The sequence below is a fragment of the Volvox carteri genome (assembly GCF_000143455.1).
Source record: "Volvox carteri f. nagariensis unplaced genomic scaffold VOLCAscaffold_49, whole genome shotgun sequence".
Taxonomy (NCBI): Eukaryota; Viridiplantae; Chlorophyta; class Chlorophyceae; order Chlamydomonadales; family Volvocaceae; genus Volvox; species Volvox carteri.
The window spans coordinates 785,576-801,300 of record NW_003307592.1 but is presented as its reverse complement, the minus strand read 5'-3'; the positions used below and the strand labels follow the sequence as shown (position 1 = coordinate 801,300).

At 54.7% G+C, this 15,725-nt stretch overlaps 3 protein-coding genes across 3 annotated transcripts; 2 read left to right on the top strand and 1 right to left on the bottom strand.

Moving 5' to 3' along the window:
- Positions 1-1,912: 1,912 nt before the first annotated feature.
- Positions 1,913-3,054, bottom strand: arpC3 (actin-related protein ArpC3; the record flags this gene model as incomplete). Its single annotated transcript, XM_002955154.1, has 3 exons — positions 1,913-2,088; positions 2,424-2,561; positions 2,811-3,054. The coding sequence occupies 3 exons, from the start codon at positions 3,052-3,054 to the stop codon at positions 1,913-1,915; spliced, it is 558 nt and encodes a 185-aa protein (XP_002955200.1).
- Positions 3,055-3,912: 858 nt separating this feature from the next.
- VOLCADRAFT_106719 (uncharacterized protein) lies at positions 3,913-12,942 on the top strand (the record flags this gene model as incomplete). The annotated part of the gene is made up of 16 exons (XM_002955205.1): positions 3,913-4,246; positions 4,746-4,901; positions 5,095-5,198; positions 5,514-5,628; positions 6,252-6,331; positions 6,691-6,782; positions 7,069-7,177; positions 7,706-7,786; positions 8,113-8,214; positions 8,602-8,658; positions 8,774-8,911; positions 9,305-9,459; positions 9,927-10,125; positions 10,607-10,731; positions 10,923-11,015; positions 11,567-12,942. The coding sequence occupies 16 exons, from the start codon at positions 3,913-3,915 to the stop codon at positions 11,832-11,834; spliced, it is 2,208 nt and encodes a 735-aa protein (XP_002955251.1). The 3' UTR covers positions 11,835-12,942.
- Positions 12,943-13,772: 830 nt separating this feature from the next.
- VOLCADRAFT_96124 (uncharacterized protein) lies at positions 13,773-15,512 on the top strand (the record flags this gene model as incomplete). The annotated part of the gene is made up of 5 exons (XM_002955204.1): positions 13,773-13,870; positions 13,944-14,157; positions 14,238-14,312; positions 14,652-14,678; positions 15,249-15,512. 5 exons carry the CDS (start codon positions 13,773-13,775, stop codon positions 15,510-15,512), a joined length of 678 nt encoding a protein of 225 aa, XP_002955250.1.
- Positions 15,513-15,725: the final 213 nt, after the last annotated feature.

The following is a 15,725-nucleotide window of genomic DNA, read 5'->3' as shown; positions in this document are numbered from 1 at the left end:
TGGTTGGAAACGAATGGCCTAGCGAGGCAGTTGCGAGGCTGCGACTTTCCTCAGGCGCAGCAGTTAATATTGTGCGTATAGGACTTACCGTGGGTTCAAAAGGAAGATTTGCGGTGAAGTTCGCGTCGGAGAATAAAAGCGAGTCCACAGGCCCTGCGGTTGGTTTGCAAAAGAGTAAGAAGCAACGCCCCGGGCCCATCCTTCCGCAAGTTCAAAAATCCAAATGCTTTGCTTTTAAGGCGCAGAATCAAGCATAGCGCGTCCGGCTTGCCTTTGCATGTTTCGTAGCTGTTCTTCATACATGACCAGCCTCCTACCGTCCGACGCTGTTCCAAGACAATTACGTTAAATCCTGCGTTCAGGCATGCCGCAGCGGTTGCAAGACCAGCTGGACCTGCCCCTATAATGAGAACATCGGCCACAGGCTTTAGCGCATGGCTGTCACTCGAAACTGTGTCCGTCATGCTACGCTGGCGAGGACCTCAGGACGTGGCTGGAGCTAGGTCCTCAAAATGACTTTGGTAGAGTACAAGTACTATTGCATTCAAATGCGCGGCATTGGAGCTACCTGTTGCGTTCGCATCGGGAACTTATGTGCGAAATCTTTTGTGGGCTTTACTTGCATTCTTTCTACGAGGGCTATAGGCTTTCCTTAACAAAATTCTTATATATGTAGTAGTCAGAAGTTACTCCATGAAAGTTACCTATATCTGAAGAGGTCAAATGTACTTCACAGTGTCAACCGCTGTCTTCTAGGTCACAAATCACACCAGCGAATCAATGATTGGAAATATGCTGATATACGTTTTTGAGTTCTTTAGCTAGAACTCTGAAGCTTATCTGAACAGAGCGAGGTAGGTGCAACAACGCTGCAATCTGACTAAGGCAGTCGGCCCAAGCTGCCCATTCCCCAACTTCCAGAATGCTCACCACCAAGCTGGATAAATGTTGTCGTGAATCTTAAAACGCCATGCCTCCATGCTTCTTAAGGTCGTGCGCACTGCGCTTCCAGTGTAATCGATAACCAAATTGTTACTAAGCAGCCGAAGAGGACATCAACGCTTCTAAGAGCGTGCAATAATATACGATATCTTGATAGCTCTTTCGTAAGCATTGTGACCTTCCGCTGATGCTCAATCGTACCGTAGTAGGATACGATTGACCTGGAAACATACCCGCCTTAGTACTCACTGCTTGAGCAGCTGTCTCTGTCATTGGTTTACCTCCAAGCTTAATCGGGACAGCCACGCTACCCTACCTGTTGCGCACAAGCTCTTGCCCAGCGGTTTGATAGGGACAGGGAGCTTCACCACCCCGGGTTGGGGTCGCAAAGCGTCCCGTGCTCTACAGCAAAACAACATCCTCCAGATTTGATTGCTCCTGAAGATTCCAACGCCGTGCTGTCCCTGCTACCCTGCCATTGCGAGCTAGTCCCAAAGACCGCGCGCATCAACACCACGGCTTAACACGGTGACAGGCGTGCATCATCAGCTTGACATCGGGCCCCCTACCTACACAAGGGGCCACTTCTGCTTGCTCCGGCGCCAGAACCCCATCATCATCATCTGCGGTCCAAGCCGGAATCGAACCGCGCACCTCATGGCAAATCGTCATGGCATAACCCAACAGCAATCCCCAGTAGTAACCGCGTCATCACCGTCCTCGTCTTTAAAAGCGACGCCCGCCCCGCTTCCCAAGTCTTCATCGTGACTGTCCTCCGTAAAATGACGCTGAGTCGCCCACGCGCTAAGCCTCGCAACCAGGCCCCCCACCACACATAGCTCCTCACAACCAGGGGGCCCCGCGGTAGATGCAAAGCGAAACACGTAACCCGGGCTTACAGTCCCGTCCAGGCCCCTCTGGGTAAGGTCTGTTAAAAGATGCGGTCCACCACTCTGCTAGGTCTACAATTTCAGATGGTTCGGTCCAGAAATCTGCGGTTCGCGAACGCTAGCCAATGTCGGTTGGGCGCCGCCGCGACGGCCGTACCACCTTCACCGCCGGCGGCGCCCGGTGCGGCATACAGTCTTTCCAAGAGGCGGCGACCCGCCTCCTCCCGACATTGCCGCAGGTAGCTGCGAATGGTCTCTGACGGGTCAGTTGGTTGCATCCGGTTGGGGACGTTAGATTCGTTTTAAGTCAGTTCGGGGAGCAACTTGTAAGCATGGGACGACGTGGAGGAGCCGTAGAAGGTGGTGCAACGAGCATGCCCTGTGTGGAATGCGGGGAGACTCTTGAAGGAAGTTTGGTTTTGCGGGCGACAAACTACCACCATGTTTTTGGCCTATTTCCTGACAGCCATACAACAAGTGTTGACATCCGTGGATCGAGTATGCGTGCCCCTCGAGTTGTCTCCAACAGAAAATAGGTCGTTGTGCCATGCTGTGCTGTCCTCGCGTCAGCCGCCCAGCCCAGTGACCTACCCTCTTCCTCCCTGCTTGCCGGGGCCAGCATCAGCGCACCGAGAGGGAAGCCCGCCTGGCCCGGAAGCGGAAACCGGTCATGCGCCGTGGCGAAAAGAAGCGCGCGGGCCTCCTCGCGGCTGGGAGGCGGCTTGCGCTCTGTTAAGCCTGTCAGTTGGATGAGCAGGGGAGGAGGTGTTAGATGTGAGTAGATAGATGTGTGGAGGAAATGAAAAAGATGCGGGCCAGAGGGCTTTTGGGTGAGCAGGGAGAAGAGGGGCTGCGGTAAGGGAGGCATGTCCGAGAATGCGCGGGAGCTAGCGTGTTTTAGGGAGGGCATTGCAAGGGTTTTTAAGAGTCCAATTAAGTTTTCTGCAAATTTTTGGGTGCATCTATCTTATTTCCTACGTCGAAGGCAACTGTTGATGAACAAGATGAGGTAGACCAGAAGCTTGTCACCAGGTCCGCGGATGTCAAAACTCTTGAATAACGAGTTTGGCCTAAAAAGCTCTATTGCTTCGTCAATCGGATCCAAGGTTGTGCCGTCTGCATCGCTCGGTGCTGCGCTCGATACGTTCAGTGGTATAAGAGGACATCCACAACAGAGTCGATACCGGTCACCGCTATCGTTGAAAAGGCTATGGTAAGCCATGCTGGATTTGGGCAGTTGGGAGAGAGGTAACACCGTGCTTACCGCCAAAAGCTCCTTACGTTTGTACGGCATTGACGGAACGAGGGTGCATGCACGTTATTCGCCTTCAGTTTTTTACTTTAACTTGCGTAAGCTGAGTATAGCCCCCTTACCAGGCTTGGGAGCGGCATTCCAAACCACATTAAATTCCGGCCTCATTTCGTGCTTAACACATGCTGATGCCGCTTTTCATTAGTTAACTCAAAGAAATTTAAAGGACCTCAACTGATCAGGTTAACTACGCTTGTACCTTGCTTTCCAAGGGTTATACAGCCGCCAGCGTGCGATCAGCGGCCTGCGTTATCTGTTCAGTGCGGATAAGAGGGGTAAGCTACTAGCTACTTTATAATTTGGTGTCCAATTAAGTTATTGGGCACTCGTAATGGCGTGAGCGCGGTCACCGGTAGGCAGGATCTTAACAACCCGTTGGAGGCTGACGTGCAAAGCTTCAGGGAATACAATGCAATGCTTTCTCCTGAACGTATATATGTATCTTTGAGCCAAGTTTAGATGCCTGGCCTGGGACACCACCCCCAACCTTAGTGACCGAGCCCACAACCCAAGTGCCCTCCCTAGCACTGGGCCTCGACTCCCTTGGTGTGCACATAGCCCAGCAAATCCCTGTCTCCGTAATCCTTAGCTAAGAAACCTCACACGCCTTCTCGCAACTCCTCAGTCACCGGTCGCCATGACACAAACCCCTCAGAAGCACAGTTTCAACCTTTCAATTTAGCGCATCAACGGCAGGTACCCTTGACCTGTAATCCTCATCCCATGTTTTTTCATGCAGAGGTGCCTGTTTCCACCCGAGGCGCCTGAATGCCAGATAACGCAGTTGCCAATGCGGCGGTGGCTGGCGCGGCAGCGGCCGCTGCCGGCGCCGCCGCCGCTCCGGGGCCCGGCCAGCCTGGCCAGCAGCAGCGGCAGCAGCAGGGCGGCCTTGGCAGCATCCTGGGTATGATCGTGCGCATGGGGGTCATGTGGTACTTCATGAACGCCATGAAAGGCAACAAGACGCCACCGCCACAGCAGCAGGGAGCGCAGGGGCAGCAGGGACCCGGCCAGGTGGCGGGCGGCTACGTCTACCCAGCATTCGAGCGCGGGTCACCGGTAGACATGTATATGTTCCTGTCAGAAAGGGAACCCTATCCAGGTAAGAGGAAGGGAACCTTTTGCCCTTCGGGGTGGGAACCTCCTTACCCTACGGAAACCTTCATTCACCTCAGGCGGGAGGACGATTTCTAACACGTCGTGGTAATACCGCCCGTGTTGGTATCCTTACAAATGAAGAAGTGGCTCCTCCCTCATCGGTAGTTCTGATAATTCACCAAAGCGTTTGATGCTGACGGCAGCCTGACATCCCCGTCAACTAGCAAAACAAAACATGTTGTGGAGGTGCGGCAGGGCGAAAGGGCGGATTTCAGCATCCAGGCGATGTGGGTTTGTGGACAAAGGTCAAAAGTTGGGTCACACGGAGGTTCGTGGAGAGGTGGAGGGCACGGCTGGTGATGGGGAAGAGGTTTGTGACCCGTAGACGTGTTCCTGTTGTTGACCCAGATGGGAACCACAGGGGCCCCGCAACAGCTGGCGCTCTTTCCCTCCATCGCAAAGACCTGGTTGGTTACCTTGGTTGTCGCTTCAAGTGCCAGTAGGGCCGCCGGGGGCCTGCCATGAGTTTGTGCTGCTAGGGCAGATGGGGGGCATGCCATTAAGGAGTATCGAAACAGCATCCGGTGATGTCATGAAGGGTGGCGGAGGCGAGCTTGAAGGCAGTGAGCGTCAGCGGGTGGACGGGAGGACAGATTTAAGTGAGTGCATCACTTAGTTGAGCTTCTCCGCCACCTAGCCCTCGCAGTCCCAAAATTAAGACGCCTCTCTACTTTTCGAAAAATGACAAATGCCAATCCTACAATGGCGCAAACAAATATTACCCTTCTACCGTTCAAAAACATTTTCTTACCTTCCGTTCTGCTGCAAATGAATCTCCCGTGACGATCCCAGGCCAAAGAATCGACACGTCGGAGCTCATCTGGTCTGAGACGGACGTTCGACTGGGCGAGAAGACGGAGCAGCGCAAGGACACGTACGTGTACAAGCCGTCTGACGTAGGTTGTACCGCAGTGTACGGTGTGCGGACTGCCCAGGGAAAGGCACGCATATTGCATATGGGACGGCATGACCACGTGGACACAAACTTAGCATTGAGGTCGCTTTGAAAGGGGCTGCTGCTACTGCTGATGGTGTTTCCCTACGTCGTGATGTCTTTTGTCTTACGTCTCGGGCGAGTTTCCCTCTCGCCACATTCTTATGGGAACCCGCTCTCACACTTACCGCGCTCTTGCCATGCGCCCTTGCTCGCCCCTCACGTACACCCATAATCACACGCGCGCGCTCGGCCCTTTTGTCCTGGCGTTTTCCAGGCTGTCAAGAACAACGGTTCCGTGTACATTCAAATGGTGCTGGCCAGGGCGGGCGCGCCCATTCTGTTCAACGAGCTAGGATATGACCCCACAGACCTGGCCTATTATCAGTTCCGTAAGTGTTCTGAGATGCTGCGTTGCGGTTGCGGTTGCGTTCATGGCAAGAACAGGCGTGAAGCTCGGAGCGGCGCTGCTGCTCCGCTCGGGGTGTGGGTTTTCTTGTTGGGGAATGGGGGGTAGGGGACAGATGAGTCGCGAATGGAAGGTGACGTCCGGCAGGCGGGGAAAGCGTACGGATGTGGGGGGGCGGCGGCGGCGGCGGACGCGTGGATGCAGAAAGAAAAATGGGTTGTTGTGTACCACTTTGCCAAGGGGACTTGGAGCGCTTGGTGGCGGGAGGGGGAAGTCATGCCCTGGGCGTGCGGGTGGATGGGTGCAACCGGCATGCTGGCTGTGGTCGGGTCGTTGCGGCGGCGGCGGCGACGGGAAAATGGAGATGTTGTGCTTTTTGAGGTTCCTTCATCCCTTGTGGGGGATCGGCCGCGCATTGGCGAACCATCTTGGTCTTGGTTTACGTCGCCTGGCTTGTGTTCGATGTAGGTGCCAGCTGATAGGATTTCGCGTGCAAGTCTTCTCCCCCTTTCTCACGCGCCGCGTCTATACCCTTCCCCCCATGGCACGCACACACGCATGCACACACACACACACACACATAACACGCTTCCTTTTCCTTTGCAGAGCTGAACACGCACCGACCTCGGCCCCGCAACAGCACCGGAGTGAACCTGCTGTCGGACAACCCCGTGGATGCCCCCAAGGTGGGTTCTGGAGCTCTGTGGCTAGGGCACATGTCCGGATGATGGTTGTGGTGTGGCAGGACACCGGTGTTGTTGTTGTGGTGGTGATGATGATGATGATGATAGTGGGGGTGGAGTGGGGTTGGGCTTAGAGGCAAAGGCTGCCCTAGGGGGTTATGTTAGCACAAGATCGGGCTCAAGTGTGTGGGTCCCGTGGTGCTGGGGCTGGGGCTACAAAAAGGGGCTTGACGCGTTTGCACATGCAACATCCTAGGACGGGACATAATAATATCCAGTTGATGCCAAAATGATTGGCATCCGTCAAATGTTTAATGTGTGTGCGCTTCGTTTCCTCGCACTACCACGTCTCTTGCTACCAGGTGGAGAAGGATGTCCCCCGAGAAATCATTAACTTCTTACGGCCTAACATCACACTGCAGCTGGTCGACCATTACCAGGCGTACGACAAAAGGTAAGGTGGGGTAATGTCGGGGGGAAGAGGGGGAAAAGAAAGGGGAAGGGAAACGAGGATTGTCGGTATGTATGTGTGGGGGGGGGGCTGCAGAAGTAGTAATAATCGGAATTAGGTTCCTGTGCTAACTTATGCTAATGCAAATGTCAGAGAAATGAAGTGCAAACCGAAGGCACAATTGTTTTCTGGGATGGTGCTTTCAACGACCGCAGCAGCTTCTTCTTTGCGTCTCGCATCCTATGATTTCCTTTTTCCCTCCCCGTCCTCCTCCTCTCCCGGCGGACAGTCGCATTCCACAGCAGCTGGAAGGTCATCTGCGCCTTAACGCCGCCGGCAACTACGTGCCCATCGTTTTCTTCAACGACTTTTGGCTGCTGCGTGACAAGCTGGTGCCGGTAAGCTGCCGGTGCGTGCGTATATCCTTAATGTCGCCTCTCCCGCTTCCGTGGTGCTTGCGGATATAGGGATGGGGAGAGAGGTTGGCAGCGCGGTGAGGGGAGGCGAGGCGCGGATAGGGAAAGTGTGCTTGGATAGTGGGGGGAAGAGGGTTTGGGGATTTCCACGGCGAGGGGAGGAAGAAAGGATGTCTATCCGCCTGGTGGGCACCATCGGTGTGCGTGTGCATGTATGTATGTATGTGCCGACCCCGGTTTCGCTCAAGCTGGCGTTGACGTGTTTTGATCGCTGATCGGCCAGCTGATGTGTGTCTATGAAATGAGCATCAGACGAAATGTCAGCTGATGTGTGATATTCGTGGTGACTATATGTGTCCCTTTTTTCGGGTTTCTTGTGTTCTTTCCAGTGTTCCAAACTGTGCTTACTTACCTCCCCTGTAGTAGTATCAAAAAAGAACCTTCTGCTGTCGTTACTCTTAGTCATGTATACGCTTTTTCTCTCTCTCTCCCCGGTTTCCTAATCCGAAGGTCAATGAGACGCTCGACAATGTGACCCTCCATTTGGAGCTCAGCTACGTGTCCATGACCTGGTGGCAGCTGCTGCTGCAGGTGCGCTGTGACGACGAAGATGGGGAGAAGAGGGGACCGGTAGGGGAGAGGACACGGGAGGGTAGGTGGATGTGCAGGAAGGGAAGCGAGGACGATGCGTCCAAGCTGCGCGGCCCGCTCCTTGAGGGCTTGGCTGCTGTTGAAGACCTTGGGGTTCGAGTCGGCAACTTGCACTTTTAGCTTATTACGTTTTTTTTTACGTCTTCCTGCGTATGTCTATCATCGTAGCCGCTACCCTACTACCGAATTGCGTTTATCTCTCTTTTCCATCCTACCTATCTAATTACGTTTTCATTTCATCTCCCAAACCCTCCGCACGCCCATAGATGGACCAGTCATTCGGCATGCAGGTCCGTATGGGTTTAGCTCAGGACGGCGAGAGCGATGAGATGAAGCGGATCTTCCTGGAGGGCAACCCCATCCTGCTGGTGCGGGGCGGGCCAGGCAGGGGACAAAGGCTCAGGGAGAGGCGGAAAGGGTGGTGGCTGTCAGGCCATTAGCTATGGCGCCAGGGGCAGACGCAGCAGGATGAGGGGCGGGGCGTCGCGGGCAGGGCAGGGCAGGGGCCCGGACCTATGGCCTGATTTGGGACATGGCACTGGCTCCTTGGGACCGGGGCAGGTGGTTGGGAGGGATAACCGGCGGGCGGGGTGGGAAAGGACGTGAATGATACACACGAGGCGGTGAGATGTGGCGGCCGAGGACGGACACTCTCGTTATGCTGTTGGGGAGCACTTGCTGGCGGAGGGGGCCCGGAGGCGGTGGCCGGCTACCTGCCTGCGTGCCTTCCTACTTGCCTGTCTGCCTCTTACCAGTACCTCTACCACCGACAGGAACTTTTCTGCGTCCAGCGCCCCGCATTGCATGCCGCCGTGCGTGCGTGCGTCGTCGTGAAGAGGTCTTGACGCCGGTGTGACGCTCCGTCTATACTGATTTCTCCGTATGTACAAATTCCGAATGCCCTTGCCCTCGCGTTGGACTCCGCAGGGCCTCACGTTTGTAGTGTCGCTGTTGCACACCGTGTTTGATCTGCTGGCTTTCAAGAACGATATCGGCTTCTGGAAGAACAACAAGTCCATGGAGGGACTGTCGGCGCGGACCGTGCTGATCAATGCCTTCTGCCAGGTACGGCTCAGGCTTAGTTGTTTGTTGGTGCTGTAAACGACTGCTTGTTGGCTCTCGTCGTGTCAACCTTTCCGAAGGCTGAAGAGAATGGGTAGAGGGGCGGGTGGTGAAGGGAGGGAAAGGCTTTACTATAAGGACTAAAGCCGCTGTATAGGCGGGCGGCTTTTAGCCTTTTGAGAGTAAAGCCAAGCTAGGGGCAGAATAGGCGCAGGACTCCAGCTCGAACCCCAGCTAGAGCAAGAAAATTGAACGAGGAGAGTGCCCCAGCTAAGGAAGGGCAACGGAAATTGAAACTAGAACTGTTCAACGGGAACATCTCGCCATATTCATTCGCCTCCATCTCACCGTTTTACGAGCCCTTGTGCCTCCACCGTGATGTGGATGTACACACAGGTGGTCATCTTGTTGTACCTGTTTGATAACGATACGTCGTTTGTGGTGCTGCTATCCTCGGTTCTGGGTACCGGCATCGAGCTGTGGAAAGTGACTAAGGCCTTTGACGTCAGCTTCAACCGACAGCGCTTCCCGTATATCATCTTGAAGGACAGGTGCGTTGCTGCCGTTGATGGCTGCTAGTGTTGCCTGCTAGTGTTGATGGCCTATAGCCTTCCTAAGCCGCGGGCCGCGGGTGTTAGGGCTAGGCTGAGGGCCAGGGTTTGGGGGCCCCTGGCGAGGATGACAGGGCGTATAGCCTCAGGCTTAGGCCCCGTCCTGGTACTGGCAGGTGCGCGGAGGAGGGGGCGAGGGAAACGGACATGCGTGACTGCTCGGCGCGTGTTTGGGTGCGCGCGTGTGGGCTTGGGACCGCTCCAGGTGTTGAGAGAAGATGGGCAAAAGCACGTGGTGATGTGATGGTCCGACCCCCTGGTCCTGGTTTGACTCCGACCGCTATCAAGGTAATAGATATTTTAGCGTTTGCTTGGCAGCAGGCAACGTTTGGCGGTTTTCTCAACCTTCTGGTTGCCAACGACCTGTTGTCCCCTCGCGTGCTTGCCTGCCCTTGCCCGTTCACCAGAGCAACGTACAGCAACAAGCAGACCAAGCAGTACGACGCCGAAGCTATGCGGTACTTGTCGTACGCGTTGTACCCGCTGGTGATCGGTTACTCGATTTATTCTCTCATGTACAAAACACACAAGAGCTGGTACAGCTGGGTGTTGTCCAGTCTGGTGGGCGCGGTCTACATGTTTGGGTTCATCCTCATGTGCCCACAGGTATGACTTCCGTACCATGTACGATATGCACAGTACCGTACCGCATGGCCACATGCGTTAGGACGCTCTGCTCTGCAATGCCGCGAGCGTGGGTGAGGACGAGGTTATAGGAAATAACTTGTATGTAACTCCTTACGTGTTTAGAGCGTGAAAGGCCTGCAAAGGTTTCTATCATAATTAGCAGCATCTTAGGGTTTCTGCTTAGCAAGAAGGGCCCCGGCGTGTCTCCGTGTTTGTTAGGGCATGTAAGACGATTACAGGGGCAGTTCTCAAAGAAGTTTCATGGGTGAAATGAGACCTAGGCGGATGATGGCGCCGACAGATGGACCGGATTTTCGAAGTCGCCTTCAATTTTCCCATGCCGTCCACTTCTGGACTTGTGGCATTTCAAGTGGCACTAACACTCTTGATGGATTCTCGCCGGTCGCTTCCCTTTCGGTCGCCTGGTTTCTTCTGTTCCCGCTCTTTTCCGCGCGCGCAGCTGTACCTGAACTACAAGCTCAAGTCGGTAGCTCACCTGCCCTGGCGCCAGCTGACGTACAAGTTTCTTAACACCATCATCGACGACCTGTTTGCCTTCGTCATCAAGATGCCGCTGCTGCACAGGTGGGACGCCGGGCAGTACGGGGCAGAGGACAAGTAGTACGTCACAGTAGGCCACAGTCCCAGCAAGTAATGCTGCGTGCCGAAGCCCCGTAATCGTATTCGGCCTTAATAAGTATTCCCCGTAATCGTATTAGGCCTTCCCTGCTCTGCCTTGCCGCACTTTACAAAGCGACATACTGTGTTTCGTACAGGTTATCGGTATTCCGTGACGACGTGGTGTTCCTCGTCTATCTGTACCAGCGCTGGGTTTACCGGGTCGACAAGACACGTGCCAACGAATTCGGGTGGGTACCCGTTAGTTCGTCTGTCTGCATGTACCGTTCGTCCTGCCCCGCTTTCCCTCCCCCTTTTGCGTGATCCTGCTTGGGATATTAAGAGGCCAACATTCGGCAACGTTTTGGGCGGGACGTGTCTTCAATGACACAAGTTTGAGAGAATGAGAGGGGATGCGATTGTTGGGGTTTTGTATATCAACGCGTGTTACTGCACGTGGTAATCATTTCCAAGCGTTCACTCGATCAGACGTATTGCTGCGCCTGAAAGGCGAGGCTTGGGAGTAATATATGTATAGCATTGGGGCACCGGTTGGTCGCGGTCGCGGAGGAAATGACAGCGGAGACCTTACACAGATGCTGAGGTCGTTGCCGAGCGGAACGCCATAGTATATTGAGGCGCGTCCCAATGGAATCATAGAAATTTGCCGAAGTAATGACATCGGCTTGTTGTCTGCCCTTGGTGACCTTACCAGATGTCCTTTCGAATACGGTACGAACTAACTAACGAGCCAACCAACCCCGATTTCATATGTGTGCATATTTTTTGTCTGGTCCTGCAGCTGGTCGGAGGAGCAGCCGGCTGCCGAGGCGGAGGCAGAGGCGGAACGTAGTGATGCGCCAGCTCTCCCAGCGCCCGCCAGTGCCGATGCCGACGCTGCTGTTGGGAGTAGCGGCGCCGCGGCCTCCGCCGGTGCCGATGCCGACAAGGCAGGCAAGGGCGAGGGGTCGCGCAAGCGCAAGGGCGGGAAGGAGGCGGGGAAGAAGCAGGAAGTCTCAAGTGACAAGGACAAGGAGGGCGCGGACAGCGATGACAAAAAGGCGCGCTGATCGGGCTTTGGAGGGGGGTTTCCGGGAGTGATGTATGGGCAGGCGCGTGCGTGTTGAACGTACAACGTGTTTTCTTAATGTGTTTGAGACTGGGCCAACGCCCCGTCCGTATGGGGGATGAGGGATGGGGACACGTCTTTTGCCGGATTTATATCACTTTAAGGAAACTGCTGTTCACGCTAAGGCCGGCCCGCGGGACAAGGCGCCCCTCGGGCCCTGGCTTGGCTTGCCAGGCTGAGACGTCGTGCATGGGAGAAGGCATGAGAGTGCATATATGCGTGTGCACTACAACGCAACGTCCAGGTATCTTCACCACCGCCATGTCTGCCTTGGTATCGTGTATGTGGAGCGGTGAGATATAATCAACGGGTATGGCCCGTTTAGAAATCATGGGTTGCCTTGGAGCTCGTGCCAAAGCAGCCTCGTCGACACATATGTTGCAGGGCTGTCGAATGCCCTTAGTGAAGAATTACCTGTCCATTCGTCCTTGTGTTCGATCGAGGTGGCCACGTCGCATCCTACGTGTGCCGAACTACTTACGATGCATGTATGCGTCAGGAAAAGAGGTGGTGGTGGGGATTTAGGTTGGGAGGCCGCGCGCGAGCCGTCAACGGTGGGTCCCAGGGCCTTCTCCCCAGTATGTGGGCCAGTTTGTGATGCTGCCCGCTCTCGGCTGGCTGCACGGCCGATGCGGCCCTACTGTGTTCGCACGGGATACAATGTGCGAGATATGGTCTGCAAGGCTAGAGACGCTAAGTAGCCGGGAAGTAGGCCGAACTATACTCGTTTTTTACAGCGGCGATGTCTAGTCAACGTGACACGAAAATGCGGCAAGCCCAGTGCCCCAGTCTAGCTGGTGTGGTACTATTACTCTAGTGGGCGAGACGTCAGAAGTAAGGTTTAAAAACTTAAGGTTAGGATAGACGCAAGAAAGCTGAACCAGAGCGTTCATAAAACGTGCAGAGCGTGTAATGTGCCTTCTTCGACTGGTACACCTAGTCAGTCGTGAAATGCATGGACGGCGGGAAACCTGCATGAGTGGAACGAAGGTTGTGTCCCTTCAAGGTCCGGTTCCGCTTTGTTGGGTGTAAGAGCTGGATGTAGAGCGTATATACATGGAGCTAATTGCGCCCGTTGTGCGTTTTGCTTCACTCGAACCACGTATTGCATGGATGGATGGTTATGAATGGCATGGAGCTTGGAAGGGGGGTTAAGTACATCAGGACAGGCGGACCAGGGCCATAACAGGTCCCTCGGAGCGCAGGAGAAAGGAAGGTGCTACAGCTGCTCATTTTATGTGGAAGCCCGTTAAATGTGATAATTGCTGGACGACCGCGCAGCGCAGCGGCCATTCGCGGAGATCTTGCCCGGGGGCCGTGCCAAATACTCCGGCATCATCAATCTGTCAGTGAGCATCCGAAGGTGCCCCCGATATCTGCTAGTAGAGACCTTACAACATAGTGCCTGTTGGCTTAAGTAAACAAACAAGTTCTGCGTTAAAAAGTAGAAGCGCCCTCGCTGCGAAGTTCGAGCTACACAGCTACGTGTCCCTTTAATGCGGTTTCCGTGTAAGGCAGATGCACATACACCCATGGCTATATGTGTCAAGAGAAGTTACAAGAGCTGCACAACTTTTGATCGCAGTATTGAATTCTCATACGAGCAATACGTCATCTCTAGGCCACTGCTGGTAGTGTCGGACGAGGTTCTCCGTGTGTGCATGATCCATTTCAGCGTACCCTGCAGAGGTTACTAATCATTCATGCATAACGTGCATAAGGCGACGACCCCATGTGCTCTTCCGTCCAGTCCCACTTGGGCATCTCTGCGGAGATCACAAGTCCCTAAACCTTCCCCCGGCGGCATAGTTGACCAGCATGCAGTAAATTGTATGAAGAGCAGTGCGGATGTGGAACTGGCAGTACACCGGCACCTACAATGACAGCGGAACCGGAAATTGGATTAGCAACACGGGCGTTAGAGGCGAGCGTGATTTCGATGCCGTTAGGGAGAGTATTGGCAGTAGATGCATACTGGTAAGGGAAATCAGATCAAATGCATGACACATAGGCGCCGTCTGCCGTACCTACGCTTGAATCGTTTCCACAGCTTGGTTTGCAATGTTTATACAATCACATGGAACGAAATCTTTGCGTTGCAAACAAGACTTCCTTTTCCTCATGAAGGTCTTTACCAGCGTGATATCCAAATGATAAGGAGCTCGGTGACTCGCTTTCGAATTCAGCTTCCGTACCAATTACACATGAGGGGCATTAGTCTACCACCGAAGCCGACTGAGCCGGGGCCTGAGGAATGTTGCCAGGTGTGTTTGCTGCGCATGATTTTAGGGCTTCCCAGGAAAACGCAACGAAATATCCTGGTTACGTGTCCTACCCGAGACAGAGTGGCTGTAACACTTGCGTCTGGGAGCTGTACGCGGAGGAGCTTGCAAATTGGAAAGCTCGGGTTGCAGAGATGGTACGTACGTGACAGCTAAGTCCAGCGGGGGTGTGAGCACTCTCAGCCCTTCACAGCACTTGTGTCCTGTTAACTAAAACGGTGAAATCACACAGGAAAATGTTGGGGACAGCAAGAACGGTCAAGCAGGGGGCGCCTCTCCTGATGTCTCATCCCCTGCGTCTGTGGGACTCGTAGCTTTTCAGGAGCTTGAGCAACAGCTGAGTGCTCAGCGGTCCGCATCAGGCTCTCGGGAGACCGGCCCGGACGGGGGCTGACGACCCGGTGGCCCTTGGATTGGCGCTTGACGTCGCGCACAGTACACTACGCGCCGCGGCTTCCCACGTTGCTGGCGCCCAGACGTACAGCAACGGCTGGTTATCAAAGGTGAGGTACCACAATGTAACGGAATGACTTTCTTCATGGTGTAGGCAGCTGCCAAGGACAGTACAGATGACACCGGAGGCGATAGTGCGTTTCCATTATCCGCCAAGTAAATTCAACTGGATGGTGACCCAAATCGCGCAACTCCAGATGTAAAAAGCTGCAGACTGTTTCCCAGTCGCTATCCCGAAGGCATTTCTGCTATTGCGGCCACTGCTTCTACTACCACTGCTACGACTGCTACGCCCCCTACTGCTACGCCCCCGGCGCAATCACATTGCTACTGCTGTTGCTGCTGCTATATCCTCCGACTTAAATTGGTTCGTAGCATGTCGTGCGAGTGCGTTGTTAGTGTGTGTTAACGAGCGTGCGCCTTGTTAACCCTGCCGACACGTGGACCCACTGGCCCGTGTTGCACTGGAGCTCATGGTTGTCATTCCAGGCTGGACCCAAGAGGTGAAGAATCCATCTCGCCTTAACGAAGGCAATGGGCCGTCTCTTTGGTGGGATGGGACCCGACCCAACTTGGGACCTCGCACCCGCCCTTTCGTCACCGCACATTGCCCCCCGCAGGTCGCCGCCATACATCCGGCTTTCGGCTCCTTGGTCATCTCGCCCCGTCTCGTCTTGTCTCGCTGGCCATCATGCTGGCCATCATTTGTTGCGTGTGGGCTCTTCCCTCTCTCCAACTGCACCCAGGACAGCAAGCGAGAACATAATCGAGGCTGCCAACGCGCACCTCCAAGCAACGGCGCTCTCCCCTTAACGGCCCTCTCCTCCACCCCCCCCCTTACACACACGTACACGTACATACACGCCGCCTTCTACCGGCGTTAGTTGAGGACTGAGGGCTCCGAATATATGCGGTCCACGTGTATGTATGTATGATGTATGTCCACAGTATGTCCCAAGCAGCCGCAGCTGTTTAGTCTTCCTGCCCTCTTCAGTGGCCAGTAGAGAGGCACGGTGCTTTCCTCGGAACCCGCCAGGGGACCCACCGGGGCAGGGGATGAGCTCCGGTGCTGATGCTGATGCTGCAGCTGCTTCCCA